The sequence below is a fragment of the Triturus cristatus genome, chromosome 12 (genome assembly GCF_964204655.1).
Source record: "Triturus cristatus chromosome 12, aTriCri1.1, whole genome shotgun sequence".
In the NCBI taxonomy this organism is placed as follows: domain Eukaryota; kingdom Metazoa; phylum Chordata; class Amphibia; order Caudata; family Salamandridae; genus Triturus; species Triturus cristatus.
In genome coordinates, this window is record NC_140595.1 from 3,934,570 (window position 1) to 3,951,533 (window position 16,964).

Sequence of the window (16,964 nt, forward strand, 5' to 3'; positions counted from 1 at the left end):
CCCAACGATCTTTTGTTATGTTGCACCACTCTATTACGTGAAACACTTCCTCCCACTGGAGTGGGCAACTGCGTCATAGGAAGCTCTGGCTCATTGCTTTCCTGCAGATCGAGCTGTGGAAGAGGACTGCTGTTGATTACCTCCTTTACCTCTGTTCGATTTTCGACCTTGAAACTGATCTTCCTTGGTTTTTGCTTTGGGACCACTGAGGGGTTTGAACCCTCTGTTGGTATCCCTTGCGCTGGTTGGACCTGTATCTCCGCCTGAATAATTTTCTCTTCTCTAACCCCACCGCCTTCAAAGTGTCTAATTCGGCTTTCATTCGAGCCATCTCTTCATCTGTGTGGGTGCCAAACAATGAAGAACCAGAAAAAGGCAGGTTAAGGATCCTCTGCTGAGCATCCGGCTTGAGAGCTGTAAGCCTTAACCAGGCAGACCTCTTTGAGCAAATTCCATGCGCATACAAATGAGCCGATAGAGTGGCACCATCCACTGCAGTGCTAATCATTTGATTAGCTACCAGGGACCCTTCTGTAATGACTTCCTCAAAGTCCTTCTGATCCTCCTTTGATAGCTTCTCTTTGAAACGATCTAAAGAGTCCCATAAGGCTCTGTCGTGCCGACCTAATAAGGCTGCTGCACTGGAGACTTTAAGCGATGACGCTGCAGACCCACAAACCTCTTGTCCCCAAGAATCCTGGGACTTAATATCTTTATCCGGAGGGACCAACGCATGTGCAGAGACTGTGTGCGTTTTACGTGCTGCTGCGACGATCACTGAATCTGCAGGCGGATCAGTTTTCAAAAACACCGGGTCTGCATCAGCAGGCTTGTATTTTTTTTGTATTCTGGCCGGTGTAGCCTTAATCGCGGAGGGTGTTAGAACAATGTCCATTACTGGTTCCAGAAGTCCAGGAACCAGAGGTAGTAACGGATGAGAAGCAGATCTTTGGTGCAGTGTCTCGAAGATCACTGTTGTTGCGACCTCAGGGGTGGACATTTCGATGTTCAGTTTCTAGGCCCCTCTCTGTAGCACATCATGATATGTGTTAATGTCATCTATCAGAGACACTCTCGACTCAGGGCTGTCCGATAGAGTAGGCGAATAGTCCCTTTTAGAGGAGTGGCTGGAGGAAGACGACCATGAAGGAGACCTTCTTCGGTGATGAGACGTAGAAGGCCTGCGTTCCAGAGATCTTCCTGCACGGTGCTGACGTACCGGCGAAGACGATCTATCGACCTCCTGTACCAATCTTTGTAGAAGGGATCTGTGGATAGGGTTTGTATATTCTTCCTCCCTCCTCGATGCTCCCGCTGGAGTCTAACTCCAGTGATGGACTGGTAAAAGCCATCTTGGGGATAGATGTACAGAAGGAGAGGCCCTCCTCTGATGTGATAGGGACCTTTGTCGTGACCTCCTCGAATGATGTTCTGGGGACGCAGATGGAGAATGCGTCGACGGACGTCTCAAGGAATGAGAGGATGAGTGTCTCGAGGCTGACTCAAGTCACTAAAACCACTGAACCCTCTCCAGATCTATCTGATGTGGGTCTCGACGTCGAGCGTATAGCCTGCTCCGCCGGAGCCCTTCTCAACGTCGATCTAGATATTCTTCTAGCCGTCGAACCTCGACCAGGTTCTGGGAGCGATCTCGGCGTTGACTCCGCTTGTTTCGACGTCGAATGTCTCGACGGCGAATGGCGCATCGACGTCAAGGTACTTCTTCGTCTCGACGTCGAGCATTGTGGGATCGACGACACCAAAGGACTCCTCCTCCACGCCGATCGTCGGTGGGATGACGACGGCAGAGAGCTTCTGGTTCTCGACGCCGATCGTCGTTGGACTGACGTCGGCGGAGGGCTTCTGGTCCTCGATGCTGATCGTCACTGGGATGACAACAGCGGAGGGCTTTTCATTCTCAACGCCGATCGCCACCTGGTTTGCGATGGCAGAGGACTCTCTCCCCTCCACGTCGATCGGAGTGGCGACGACGGAGGGTTGCCAACCTTCGACGTCAAACGTCTGACCGACGTCGACAGAGGTTTGCTGACTCGACGCCGATAGTCGCCGGGTTGACTATGGCGGAGGACTTTGGCTCTTCGTCGCCGAGTTGATGTCGGCGGTGCTGGAACTCAGACGCCGATCGTTGCCGGGTTGATGACGGCGGAGGCTCACGAATCCTCTACGTCGAATGTAGGGACGTACCTTCATGCCTGCGTTCTCTCGACGGCGAGCCCGCTGTCGACGGTCGTTTCTTGGATGTATGCCCCTCTGGTGGCTGTTTTCTCAGCGCCGAGCCCGACGCTGATGGATTCCTACTCCTACAAGAGGATCTGGACCTCTTAGAGCCCTTTCTCACCGGAGACCTGCCTCTGGAAGCCTTTTCTGCCAGCCCATAAAGACGTATGCGCGCCCTGTCTTTCAAAGCTCTTTTAGAGAGAGACTGGCTATGAGGACAAGTCTTGGGAACATGATCTTTAGGCAGGCAGAGAATACAGACAGTGAGTCTGACTTGGCCTTTTTTCCACAAGAAGGGCAGGGATCAAAAAGGGATGGCATTTTGAGTGGAAACAAATGCCAAAATTAGTCAGAAAAAGTAAACACCTTACTTGACTGGATGAAAGACGAAGTAAGATAAAATCTTTCTGAAAAACGTAGATTTCTGAATAAAACCAGAAAAGAGTGGAGCTGTGTAACCAGGGTCCTGACTGACGGAGCTGGAAAGAACTGACCTAACAGTCAACCCTGAGGCATGATGGGAAGCTAGGGGTCATGGCTGCCTTAAAGGCACGGTGTCAGTTTTTCTGTGTTGCTATGAGTTAGCTTTCTAGCCTTTCTAGGCTGTAGTTTTCTGCAATGCAGCCTGTGAGCTGTCAATGCTTTCAGTCCTATCTGAGGGTTTGGGCTAAATGCTAAGCATTAAAACATGCTTTGCTGTTGTTTCTTACCTGTTTTTGTTGTTGTTGATATGTTGTTTATATTAGATATATTATTTATAATTTACAGGGGAGTCCTTACAGCATTATTCAGCTCTGGTTGTGAAAGGCTGCATTTGCTTTTTTATTACTTGTACATGTATAGGTGTATATATATGTGGAGATGCATATATGTAGGTCACATATGATTGTGTTTCCGGGGTCCCGCGCATGGGCGGGAATATTCTAGTGCTTATGACTTTGATGAGGATCCCCTGGAAGAGAATCACTGTTACCAAGTTTAGCTTTATATCAGATTTCAATACATCCAGATTCTGCTTGAGTTTGTACTTCAGGAGACGTGGAGTGACTACCTCCACCGTAGATGGGAAAAAAGATTCTAAATGTAGAAGCCCAGAGACAAGACGAAGGGGAGGTTGCGGTGATTGCCTCAGTTGTAATACCTTCGTGTTAATGGACACTGCGGCTTGGTGTACTTCTGTAGGGATGTTTTAATTTTGTTGCATCTCCAACCAGCACAACTTGAAAGGTGGTTCACTCATCCACCAGCAATACAATGGAGAAAGAGAATCAGCAGGAGATGGAGTGTACAAAGAGGCAGTGTTGTTCTCATAAGAATAGATATGGATGGAGATTCAGGACACTGAACTGAACGCACCGTTCAGATATTCGTAGGAAGTCCTATTCTCTGAGTTGAGGGAGGCACAAGGTTGAATACCTGTGACTGGAGGTTCTCTATACGTCACAGGCAATTGTCTGATGGGCGACAAAGGTTGGGCAGGAGAAAATCCTTGGGGTTGGGTGGGGGGGATGGGGAGAGGGGTTGGGGGGGTAGATTTAACAGCCTTTGTCGAACATCCAATGGGTCTCCTGTATGAATGATAAAGTGTGATGTGTTGAACTGTAGCATTACAATTTCTTCAGTAGTCACCCTTACCCTCTTCCTAGGAGTTGGAGACAAACAATGTTGAGACCCTCAAACTCGATCACAGCGACCGTAACGGTGATGCATTTTGTCTGCCCTATCCTTCCCATCATTCACTTTAAAGGAGAAGGAAAAGACTTTGGGAAGGATGTTTTAACAAGTCACTTCTCTTTCATTGTCATGGAATTGTCAATTTATCAGGGATAAAATACCCCCTGCCGTACATGACTACTGCAAATCACCAAGGAGTTCCATAACCACTAAGTGGAACGATGCAGAAGGTAGAGTTCAGTTATAAGGTTATGGAACTTCAAGTGACTTTCAATATTCTTATTCTGCACACCAGGGGGTACTTTATCCCACGTAAAACATGATCACACCATCACCTTTCCCACAAACCCACTTAAAACCTTGGTGTGTAGCTCTTTCATATGAAAAAGCAAACATGAAGAATAAAATTAAATCTTTAGTGAAAGATTAAATACATCCAAAATCTGTTGGATATCTGCTGCAAACAGATGTTAGAAAGAGTTCAATACAAGTCAGTTTTAAAACAAACACCCCCCCCCCCCAAAAAAAAGAGAGCTGCAGTAACTCAGAAAATGTAGAAACATGCAGAATAATTCTAGTTTTCTTTCTGAAAGGAGTGCAAAAAATAAGTATTTCCTCTCTGCATGTCACTGTAAGCTATTAAAATAGAACAGAAGAAAGAGAAAACGTTCAGTTTGTTGCTTTAAATGGCTGCTTCAATTATGAGCCGTGACCTGACCTACCTTTCGCCGCGGCTGCTGGCTCTGGCAGCAGGCATTATGACTCTACTCTAACAACCTTATAATAGTCGAGTTCTGAGGTCTTTCCTTTATATTCGGTGCCCGGGTGTGCCACAAGCCACCAATTAAGAAATTAGTGACTGCTGTTAATACAAGGATTACAGAATTCAATTTATTATAGCCGGTTTTTAGACAGCTAAATTATACTTGTCACATGTACTTCCTGCCCTTTTCGAAGTAGGCAAAAAGAATACACAAAATGTGACTTTGAAAAAAAGCACTCAGATCCCCACACATTGGCGGGATTGTTTAGTGCCTATTATAACAAGCATTAAAAATGCAATAGGTCTCGTCTTTTATTAAGTTAAAGCCATTTACTTTGCTACACAATACCATTAGCAAAGCAAATGGCTTTAACTTAATCAAAGGCGAGACCTATTGCATTTTCAATGCTTGTTTTTCCAAGCATTACAGCTCCCGCTTCTCCACCTCCCCCACCACATATCACTTCTCGCGGCCGCATCAATAAGATGTGGCCTAACGGCTAGAGCGTACAACCTCGAAGCTTGGTAACCAGGTTCGAGTCTCTGCAGCTCAACCTCTTGTGATTCTGGGCAAATCACTTCATCTCCCCACGCCTAACAAAACATGGATGTGCCCGTCTGGAACAGCTGGTGCTTGGGTAAAGCGCCCTGATACATCCGGGTTGAGTTCGAGCTATATAAACCTACAAGATAAAAAACACTGCTCTGCGGATCTCTCATGCCCTCACACGTGCACTCACTGTCAAGGGCCTCAGAGATGCTCTTGTGCTCGTGGGGGATGCACTCTTCCCTCCATATGTAGCCCTCGCTACGAGAAGATTCACAAACTTCCTGCTGGTTGGTGAAGAGTGAGACACAAGCTCTCACGTGAAAGTCGGGATATAGCGCCCACCAAGCACATCTCGGGTTTAAACATTCATCGGCATACAAATAGAACACGGTGACCAGTATGGGGTTGTTTGCTCTCCCCCACGCCCCAGTGACACACTCAGGAGTGAGACCCTCAGTAATGACACACCCAGTAGTGATACATACAGGAGTGATAACCTCAGGAGAGAGACACAGGACTGACTAACTTAAGAGTGACACGCCCAGGAGTGACACACTCTGGAGTTTAAGTACAGGGGACCCTGTCCCTGCAGGCTGGACTTATTAAGATGTGGCCTAACGGTTAGAGCATATGACCTCGAATCTGGGTAACCAGGTTAGAGTCTCTGCGGCTCAACCTCTTGTGATTCTGGGCAAATCACTTCATCTCCCCGCGCCTAACAAAACAAGGATGTGCCCGTCTGGAACAGCTGGTGCTCCTGTAAAGCGCCCGGATACCTCCAGGTTGAATTTGAGCTATATAAAACTGCGAGACAAAAATCACGGCTTTGCGGATCTTACACGCCCGGAAATTGCTTGTACTGTCTCCACGCAAGGAAGCTAGAGATATTTAGGAACGACTGCTGTGGCACAAAATGACATGAAGGTGCTTGTGTGTGGCATAGAAGGACTCCCTGCAGATAAATCACGGATTACAGTGACATAGCGCGTGACTGTTAGAAAATAACAAGCGCTCTCCATGACGTTTTCGTTGCCTTTTTCTGCCTTCCCACTTGGACGGCCTAGCCTGCTAAAAGGTTTGTCTTTATGGGGCCATGTGTTTGGCCCCATAAAGAAGATAAGAAACCTTTTACGCCAGCAGGAAGTCAGACAAGCCAGTCCAACTGGGACGGCTCTAAAAGAGAAAAGTGTACTTCACTGGAAGCTCTTTTCCAATGGCTGGCCATAGTTTAGCATAAACGGTGACGCCAGCCAATGGAAAAGAGGGGAGGTGCTTAAACCCAGCTAGTGAAAGCTACCCAAAAACATACAATCTCGCCAGCGAGACTGCGTATGTCTGCGCAGCCTACGCTAGCCGAGACCTAAAAATTAGATTACCTGAAGAGAAATAAGTTTTCCTGGATCCATGCAGGCAGTGGCGAGTGATTCTACCCTTTACTATCAATGAAGATCCTATGGTTCTGAACATGTTATTCAACTTTACATTGGCAGACTCATAAGCACAATGGGTAGATCTAACCACATCCAAGTGGAACAAAGTGTGAAGCAAAGTATGAGAAGCAGTTTAGCCAACATGGACAGAGTTTTCTGTTCACTGAGCCCAGCATTCACTATTTCAGTGCTGTGACTGTGTGGAGACACAATAGGACTTTACAATTGAACAAAATAGTTTTTTTTAATCACCTGGTAGGAGGAGAGCAGGATTAAGTAGCAACAAGATGAGGGGTAACCACGAACTCAGTGGGCCATCAAATGGCTTTGGCTTGGTCAAAGTCTAAGCAGAGACTCTGAAGGGCTGTATGCCAGCCGTTTAGAGTATTATACTTTAACTTCACTGGGTCCTATTGTAAAAAAAAGGTATTAAATATGGGATAGTTGCCTGTATCTGCAGGAACCTATCCAGGATCACTGTGCTCTGGCATGTGATGGCCAAGGAACACAACAGTTTTATTGGAAGAGGCCACTTGGCTTCTCCTCAGCTGCTGGTGCTGCAAAGGATATAGATGCAGGCCCAAGGGCTCTCTTCATGGACACAGAAATCACAAATTTGCAAGTCATCAAATGCTCTAAATATACCAATGGACGCTATGGTCACAACTGTGCAAGAGCTGGTTTAGAAACAGAATACGGTTCTCTTATCTCATCATTTGAGTTTGGGCATTCCAAGGAACCAAGGTGTGAGACTGCTTGTTGACTGGCCATTCCCTTCCTAGCTCTGCATGTGTTTTTCGGAAGACCTTGGTATGGGTGGCAATCGCTGAGAGACACTGATTCGGAGGTAAGAAAATACTAACAGGTCTAAAACTGAAACTGAAAACTCACTGGCTGCCTCAATACCACATGCAGGGATGCAAATCAAATATGCATATTTTTTTTATTATTGTATGCTCTATTATGTTTGAAAACTTCAATAAAAAGTTTTGAAATTAAAATATGGTGTTCCAGAACACGATAGGGCAGGCTAGAAGAGGCAGCCTTACCCATGCTGCTAGAAAGTTTGCAAAACATCTAATCCTTTTGTGAATTGCTCCACAGGAAACCTATGTAAGTGATCCCCATATCGCTGCCAGGAAACTAGGGCACTGGGATCAAATCACAACCTAACTTCACAGGAGAGCGCAAACCCATGTCAAAGAGGGGTCACCTGTGCGGCGTGGAAGCCCTTGGAATAAGACGTTTGAAAATGAATTCCTGAATTAAATGTTACTTACCTTTAATAGGAGTACTGTAAACAGTAATAAATAACTATTACGATTGTTCACCTGAGATAATGCCTCACTATTAAGAATCTCTAAACATCCTTCCTGTGATAAGGGCATGTCCAGAAAGGGCGTATCAGGAGGGGAGGCTACCATGTGGCGAAGAGGTGCCAGAGGAGGGAATGTCAGTGGGGTGTCATCGCCAGATCCATTAACTGCAATGCCTGGCTGAGATTGAACTCAAACTTCTGCAACGTAAAACAAAGCACAACAAGTGCTAAGGAAGCCATTCCAAACAAAATGTAGAACAGAACAACAAGAAAAAATACTAATGAGGAAGCTCACGAGTGCTCGCTGCAGAGAGCAAGCAACATGCGCCTGTGAGCTCGTCCCACTAGGTGGCAAAAAGTTGCTAAGGCAGGCAAAGCAAGCATGAGGCAATACACCTGCAGTGCAGGTGGGGAGGCACTTTGAACATGGGTCTCTAAACTGCTACACAAGGCACCTCCCGTGACATCCCTGAAGGTGAAGGGCATCCAAATGATAGGAAAGAAGTTCATTAAGATTTTTTTTAAAAGACCTTAAAGGTAGCTACTTTAAAAACAAAATCTCTGAACCGTCCAAAGCGCAAAACGGGATTAGATTCTGTGAATCTGTCTATTATGGGCTAAAGGAATAACCCACATCCTCCAATCCCGAAACCGCTATAAAGGACACCCCATAGCTGAAGGAGACTCACAAAATGACTTCCTTTATCAGTTTGAAATGTAAGTGCCCCATATTATTCTTTATGACTTACATTGGAAAGTAGTGCCAATAAATCTGCAGTGTACAGTCAAAAAATAAAGGGACACAAATCTATTTAAACTTCGTTTACACCCCAATGGAGACAAAGCTCGTCTGTCCCTCCTGTGACTCAGGGACTGGCCTGTACCTGTGTGATAGAAGCTTATCAAACACCTGGAGAAGAGAAATCTAGAGAGATATCGTTAATCACAGCCAAACAGTTCACAGAGAGAAAGAAAGAGCTTAACTTAACATTACGATACTTTACTATGAAACACTTAAATATGCCACTAATGGTATAAAACAACTAAGACTTAGCTTAATCAACATGAAGTGAGACTGTGTGCTTCTTATGTACTAATGAAGTCAGGATAAATGAGCATTCAGATGGCAAACTATTCTCCAGCATGTGTGGAACATGCAATGGGGAAAATCACCTGTTCTCCAGCATGTATGGAAGAGAATGGTCTATGTAAAACACTTTCAGGTGTATGTCATTACAGATGGGAACTTTAACCTTCCGCAAGTAGAAAACATGTTTTAGAGTTGCATTTGTTTTTTTCTCCAAACAAAGGAATAGTAACCTGACAAATTCCACAAAGAGAATGCCTCACCTATTCTCTTGCACGTATGTAACATGCCACAGTGTGCATTACCTACTTCACATATTTCATTTTTCACAAGGTAGAATACCTACGACACGGCAAGAATTTAACATGAAATTGAAGAGCTATTTTTTAGTATATATGGCACATGTGGGGCAAATGTTTCTTACAGCATGCAATGTGCATTAGCATATACTGCCTTTATTTTAGCAATACCACCACACATGCACTAAAATCCAGGGCGCGTGGAACACAGAACAGTGGCATTTAATTAGCAGGAACATTCCAAGCATTTAAAAAAATGTTTCCTTGGCATGTCTGCTATTTTGCAATAAGTATAGTTCTGCATGTCCCGAAAATGCATTACAATAAAATGTGTTCCATCACGTATATTCCAAGCATGAACAAGACAGGCTGACTGCCCCTCTGGTTGTTAGATTCACACAGACTTTTTTCCAGTATGCAACAAGTCTATGATTAACTTCATACACTACATTTCTCCAGCTGAATGCTCTCTGTAGGTATTATGACTGCCTAATGTCTTCACCCAATATTTATCAAGCTGTCAGTTTTCCACATACAACATGCCTAGTCCTAGCTTCTCTTTATTTAACGTGCTTTCAGCTCACTACTCGCCATAAGGAAAACCGTGTACACTAAATATTCTCCATATGTAAAAGCCTCAGGGCGACTGTTCTCCATAGGCAACATTCCTCTGTACGCAACATGATGTAAGCTGACTGTACTTCATATGTAACATGCCTTCAGACAGTCTCCACCATCCTCCATTCAGACCATTATCTGAATTCAACAAACGATGGTCTATACTGGTTTCACTGCAGATGAAATTTTTCATGCCTATAAAGTCCCAAAGCTGTGGGACGTGCATCCAGCAGATAACGCCTCATAGGAATGAAATGCTAATGAAAGACTATATTTGTACAAAACATACTAGCAGAAAAACATTGGACGCTAGTGTTCAGGTTCACTAAATACATCTAGCAATGATTAAAAACCATTTAAAAATAATAAAGTGTCTAAATGGGCTCCAAGGGAGCCTAATAAAGATCTGATAAAAGGGATTACTGCTCGCAGAATCAATGGCTAGAAACTGTCAAACAGGCAGGAATCTGAACTAATTTGCAATGGTGTAAAATAGTTTGCCATTTGAACACAAAGAGATGGATGAATGAAAGAAAAACAAATCAGTCTTTACCTCGGGGCCTCTGCTTCTCAGCATCGTAGATCATCACAACCTCTGTAACCTGGAAGAAAAATAGGAGGAAAATCAAGAGCTAGAACTAGCAACATGGAGAAGGTAGGCAACAGAAGCCTATTCGCTGTCAGTTAGAAAGGACATTCGGAGGGATTGATAAAAGGATGAAGCTAGACATGTTCTAACAAATCTCACTAGCCTGCCCGCTATACAGAGGCCCATTTAAACTTCCCCAACAAAAATGTCACAAATCAATTACTACCTGTTTTAGAATGGTAGGGAAATCCTTTCCTCAATCAAGATTCGTGCATTTCAGACATCATTTTCCATAAAAATAATATGGAACACATGCACATTTAAACCAATAATCCATATGAACAAAAACACAAAATACAGAAAGGGCATTAATAAGCTATGCATAGTGAGAACTGGAACAGCAAAATCAATCATAGAAAGTGGCAGCTAGCTCAGAAGGCTACATCCTTGCATCACCCTGACCTCGACATTGATCTTTCCCTTGGAGCAGATTTGTGGTACAAAGAACGTCTGTTTTGACGCTGACGGAGTCCCTTGACTCTACGTCGAACGTCGCTGCCTCGACGGAGACCTCTGCCTCGACGGCGACCGTCTTCGTGATGCTGTCGATGGCATCTTCTGCCTTGAGGTCGACCTTCTCTATGCTGACGTTAACGGAGACTTTTGTCTCGACGTTGAACGCCTCTGCGCCGAAGACTGGTGTCTTGACGTCGACCTTCTCAGAGAGGAAGCCGACTGAGTACTCTGTTTCAACGTTGGCGTCTAATTCCTCGACGTCGATCTATGTAAAGATCCTGACGGAGACTTGTGCCTTGTCGTCGACCGCTCAAGGATGTGCGGCGACAGAAGTGTCATGTCTCGACGTCGAACGTTTAGCCAACGCTGAAGGAAACCTGCTCCTTGACATTTACCATCTCCTGGTTGACATAAACGGAGGGTCTTTTACCTCACTTGACGTTGAAACTGCCATCTTCGGTCTTGGAGTTGGATGATGCGTGTGCACCGCCAAAGACTTAGACATCTGCTTCTTCGCCACTGGTAGATTCGACATAGATCCAGACGCCGACTGAACAGATCGGTATCCTGCTTCTCGACATCGATCTTGTTCTCTTCTTCTGTCTCACAGGAGACCTACCTTTTTCAGAGAGACCATAGAAACAAATTCTCTCTCTATCCTTGAGAGTTCTCCTGGACAGTTTTTTTGCAATGTTGGCAGGTCTCTGGAGAGTGAGAGTCGGGGAGAAAGAGGATACACACAGAATTTGTGTCAGACCTGGCCTTCTTCTTGCCACAGGAAGGACAAGGATCGAAACGTGAAGGCATTCTGACAGAAAATCAATCACTTTCTGCCAAAAAACTGGATTACACCTTACTCTAAAGTCAAAAAGACGTTGAGTGAAAGGTAGAAAACCATATTAAGTTTAGAATAATTTGACAAAAAAGACAGAGCTGTGACTTCCAGGGTCCTGACTGAAGGAGCCAGAAAGAACAACTGACCCAACGGTCACCCCTGAGGCATGATGGGAAGCTAGGGGCCATGGCTGCCTTAAAGGCACGGTGCCAGTTTTTTGTACAATTGCTTTCACTTTCTATGCTATTGGTTTACAATGCAGCCTGTGGGCAAACAATGCCTGCTTTTTTGCAGTTTTCATGAGTCTTGCTCATTAAAATGAGTTCAAGTGACGCTTGCCCGCCTGTGTTCTAAATTAATTATGTGTTTACAAAAGTAATGATTTATTATTGCATTGTTTAGTCTCCTATATGTGGGCTGCATTGATATGAGAAAAAATGATATATGCATATATCATGGCAAAATGGCCAAAATGATAACAGAATTAGACAATCAAGGCAGTGGGTCTCGGAAAAGCAGAAGGACTTCAGTCTATGATACAGATGTTCCTAACCCTTCACTGCATCTGGGGTTGGACCAACAAACCCAGTGTTATTACCAGCACTATAGACCAGCGCGTGAACAAGGAGCTAATTGTAAACCAGCAGCCTCCTCCAAAACAACAGCCAAATAAGCTATTGCTTCCCCTGTCTGTTAGTCTCTCGGGTAGGGGGGTTGAAAGATTACCACACACCTGGACAAGTGGCATTCCATCACCAGCGACAACGTGGCTTAAATATTGTGAATAATGGGCACTCACTATGGTTCAAAAACCTCATGAGCATATCCTTCTACAGAGCGAAGTCTCCACTCAGCTTCAAAAGGAGGCCATAGAGGAGGTCCAATACTCCCAAAGGGAGCTATAAGTATACTCTCGTTATATCCAGATAAGGAAAAACGAACCAGAGTACAGACCCATTCTGGACTTACGAATGCTAAACAAATACATACACGAGGAGAAATTCAGGATACTTGTCTCCACCAGATCTACCTCCAACTCCATTAGGGTGATTGTATGCGTTCAATTGATCTCCAAGATGCTTACTTCCACATTACAATCACCAAAAAATATCAGAAGTTTCTGCGATTCCAAGTGGCATTCAAGCATTTTCTGTAGAAGGTGCTGCAGTTGGGCCTAAAACCAGCTCCCCACACATTCTGGAAGTGCATGGCTGTAGTAGCAGTAGCCTTAAGAAGTATCTTCGTTTACCAATACTTAGAAGACTGTCTTGTGAAAAGTTCCTCCACAGATCAGACTGAAAAAAATTGTTGACTCGACACCCTACAATACCCAGGTCTCCAGATCAATGTGAAAAAAATAAAAACAATCCTGATTCCAACCCAGAGACCACACTATCTAATGCAACCCTGAACTCAAAAGTCACTAGAGGGTCCCCTTTAGAGGAGAGACTATCCTCAACCACTCAGAAGTGTTATCTTCTCCACGCCCACACTCAGCCACACAACAGATAACATCTCTTCTGGGATCGATGGTCTTGTGCATTTTCATTTTCCTCAATGGCAGGCGGCACATGAGGCTTTTGCACCAGAATCTGGAGGACCAGTGGAATCAATTCTCAGACCACTGGGACGACAAGCTGAGCCTATCACAGGCTTCAAGACAATTGCTACTATGGTGAGCTCACCGTCAAAATCTGCTCGTAAGTGTCCCTTTTCACCAGGACCCTACTTCGCAAACACTCATCACAGATCCATCCCTCCAGGGATGGGGTGCTCATATGTTTTCTGTGCAGATGCAGACCCTGAGGTAGGGCAAGGAGCAACAACAGCACATGAACATGCTGCAGCTGCAGGCAGTCCATCTAGCCCTCAAGTCCTTCTATCCATCGATTCAAACCAGCTATCTCCTAGTCCTGGAAGCGCAGGCCACCTGGAACTGGCTAATAACCAGAAAGTTGACAATCTCAGCAATTCACCTGCCAGGAGTCCAAAACACACAAGAGGACTCAGCCGCAATTTCGCCTAAACGTAAAACTGGATTCAGCACAATGTCGTCATTCAAAATCTCTCGAGAGTGTGGGGGCATCAATAAATAAACAAAAAATGCCCAAACTTAAAATCCAGGTTCTACAGACCAGGAACAAAGGGGAATGTCCTTTTGATAATATGGTCGGGGACATTTCTTTACAAGTTCCCTCCAATTCCACTGATCCAGACAGTCATCAACAAACTGTAAAGAGCAGGATCAGAATAGTGCCAACAGCTCCGGAATAGCCCCACCAGTGGTGGTTCCCAGATATGCTCCAGCTGTCAGAAAGACCACACAGGAGTTTATCATGCAGAACGGATCTCCTCTACAAGCTCGGAAGGACGATTTTCCACCCCAACCTTCACTCTTTAGGCTTAATAGCATGGTTCCTGAATTCCTCCAGAACTGACACTTGGGCCTCTTGCAGGAGTCCAAACGGCCAACAAGCAGCCGCTCCTACGCTTTCAAGTGAAAAAGATTTTACTTGTGGTGTGTTCAAAATAACCTTCCTCCAGTTCTGGGGCATAAGGATGTATTACTACTTTATCTCCACATTTAGCAAAATCTGGGCTGCACTTTGTAGGAAGGTGGATATCTGACTATGGTTACCCCCAACTTTTTGCCTAGTGTCTAGCTGGTTTTTCGACTTAGTTGGCCTGAGATCCTGCCATTCAGGGTCTCAGGCTGTCTGCTCTCTCTTTAAAATGGACTCCATGTACCCTAGGTACATAACCAATTGGTAAGGATCACCTTATTGGACCCTGTACAGTGTACCCTAGGTACCCAGGGCATAGGTGTACCCTAGGCCTCCCAGGGGCTGCAGCATGTATTATGCCACCCCTGGTCTGGCCTTCCAATCAGACACAACTGGCTGATCACTCAGCTGGGGCAAGGTCGTGTAATCACCCCTTGCTTAGATATAGTATGCCTATATCTACCCTTATATATAGACACATGTGTACCTATCAGTCACTCCTATGGCAGGCCTTAACAATCCTGGAGGCAGAGTGCTTGGTAACATGTGAGATGGTGCTCTAGCATGAGCTGAGCCTGTCTGCAGCTTTCGGAACCAAGTCCTTATAGCTGTTCTATGATATAGCCTACCATATACTCTTAAAGTGCCTCATAATCTTAGACGGTTATGGTAACTATGGTTTGGCTTTATCAAAACATGTCGTGTAAGGTGTCTAACACTGTGGAATACTACCCCCATGCCATTTCTGGTGATGAGGATATTATTCCCCCCTTCTAGAGGGAGAGACATGTTAAAATCCTACTTTGCTGTTTAACTCTAACCAGAGCCCCAGCATCACAAAATGGATGCTGCTGCCACAGACACAAGTCTGACCTCCTGCTGCTGGGAGTGATCCAAGCCAGGGAGGCCTGGACAATAGGTTTCCTGCTTGGGGAGGTGCTAGCACCTCCCCAGACAGCCTTTAGTGTATTGGGGCAGGGTGGGCTGAAAGGAAGGAGACATGCCTGGGGCACACAAGGTGTTCCTTGCATAGTCCAGTTCAAACCGGCGCTGGGGCACTCCAGCCCCAGCTCTGGCGCGAAACTGGACAAAGGGAAGTGGGTGTAACCACCCCCTCCCAGGTCCCACCCATAAGGCGTGACCTAGCAGGTATCCCAGCCCCCCAGATTAGTATAAGAGTGGGAGTTGGGCCTCAAGACTTTAGATTATCCTGAACCTGCAAAACTGAACAAAAACTCTGGACCTTCGACATTCGACGAAAGAAGAAGACTGAAGAATCTCCCTTGTAGCCAAGGAGTGGCTACCCTGTGCAAACAGGCACCATCAAGAGACTACCCTTTGCTTTGCCCACGTTCTACGAGGAACCGACTGCAGAGCCTGACCAGAGCCTTGACTTCCAGACTTCTCCGACCCTGATCCACATCTACAGCAGAGCTGAGATCCGTGGAGGCGACGAGCGACGTGGGACCGGCTACCTGGAAAAAGTGGCTAGTAACTTAAAGCGCAGCTTCTGAGGTACCCTCGAAGTTGTGCACCGGGGATTGAGAAGCCCCAACCCCAAGCACCATCTGCACCGAAGATCAGCCCCCCACACTCCACGAGTCCTGCGTGGGGCCCTTCAGCATTTTCCTGCTTGCCGCGTCTGTCCGGTTGCTTGCCCGCTGGCTAGTGGCCTTTGTGACGACGCACCCTGAAATCTTCTGCGCTGGTTTGGCTCCTCCAGACTGGCTCCCGCTTCTCTGCAAAGAAGAAGCACCCCAGACCTTCCTGGTCTGAACCAGAAGCAAGTCCTCCGTTCTTCGTGGGTTCCGCTTGCCAAGGCTTGGTGAGTCCTAGTCCAACTTCGACGCCGCCGACAGCAAGAGCCTTCGTGGGACAGCTCGCCTCCTGGTCCTGGTCGTCCTCGACGCTTCCTGGTCCTCCTGGCTGCAGCGACAAGCTTCACCTTCACCTGCAAATCTTCACGACATCGCCTGGTTCCTTCCTGGTTCCACGTGGTCACTGGCTAGTGACCTTGACTCTGTCCCTTCTGCTTGCAGGTTTCTTCTCTTCTTGATCCCAGCCTTGGGATCCACCGGACACGCTTCACTGACTGCCTGTCAGCATCTTTCTTCAGGCATCCATAGGAGTCGACGACGAAAACGACGCATCTTCACCCCTATGCACCCGCAGCCTGTGGGCTAGATAACTTGGGTACTCCGGTGCTCATCGGGATAGTGACTATCCTAGTGTCTAGTTTTCAAGTCTCAACTTCCTAGCTACTCTGGAAGTGTCCTAAATCTACCGTTTTCTAAACTGTACTATTGCTATTGACTTTTACGCATTACGCGTGAGTGTTTCCACTCTGCACACGAATCCCGTGGGCCTCCCACTTCCTAACTAACGCTAGTGTAGTGTAGCCCCAGCGATTCCCTAGGCCTAGGCCTATTCTATTTCCGTGACAGTGGTTCTTATACCACTTACTTAGTATATGGTTTGTGTGGCCCCTAGGGCCTAACTGTATTACTTACCTGTGTGACTTAATGTATGCTTAAATAAGACTG

General features: G+C 45.9%; 1 protein-coding gene across 10 annotated transcripts in view; it reads right to left on the reverse strand.

Moving 5' to 3' along the window:
* Positions 1–16,964, reverse strand: part of DAZAP1 (DAZ associated protein 1) — a 585,407-nt gene that overhangs the window by 340,961 nt on the left and 227,482 nt on the right. For all 10 annotated transcript variants that reach the window (XM_085638285.1, XM_085638289.1, XM_085638284.1 and 7 more), the window contains exon 6: positions 10,531–10,579. In XM_085638285.1, coding sequence (XP_085494411.1) covers positions 10,531–10,579 — 49 coding nt within the window. The remainder of the gene's footprint in view (positions 1–10,530; positions 10,580–16,964) is intronic.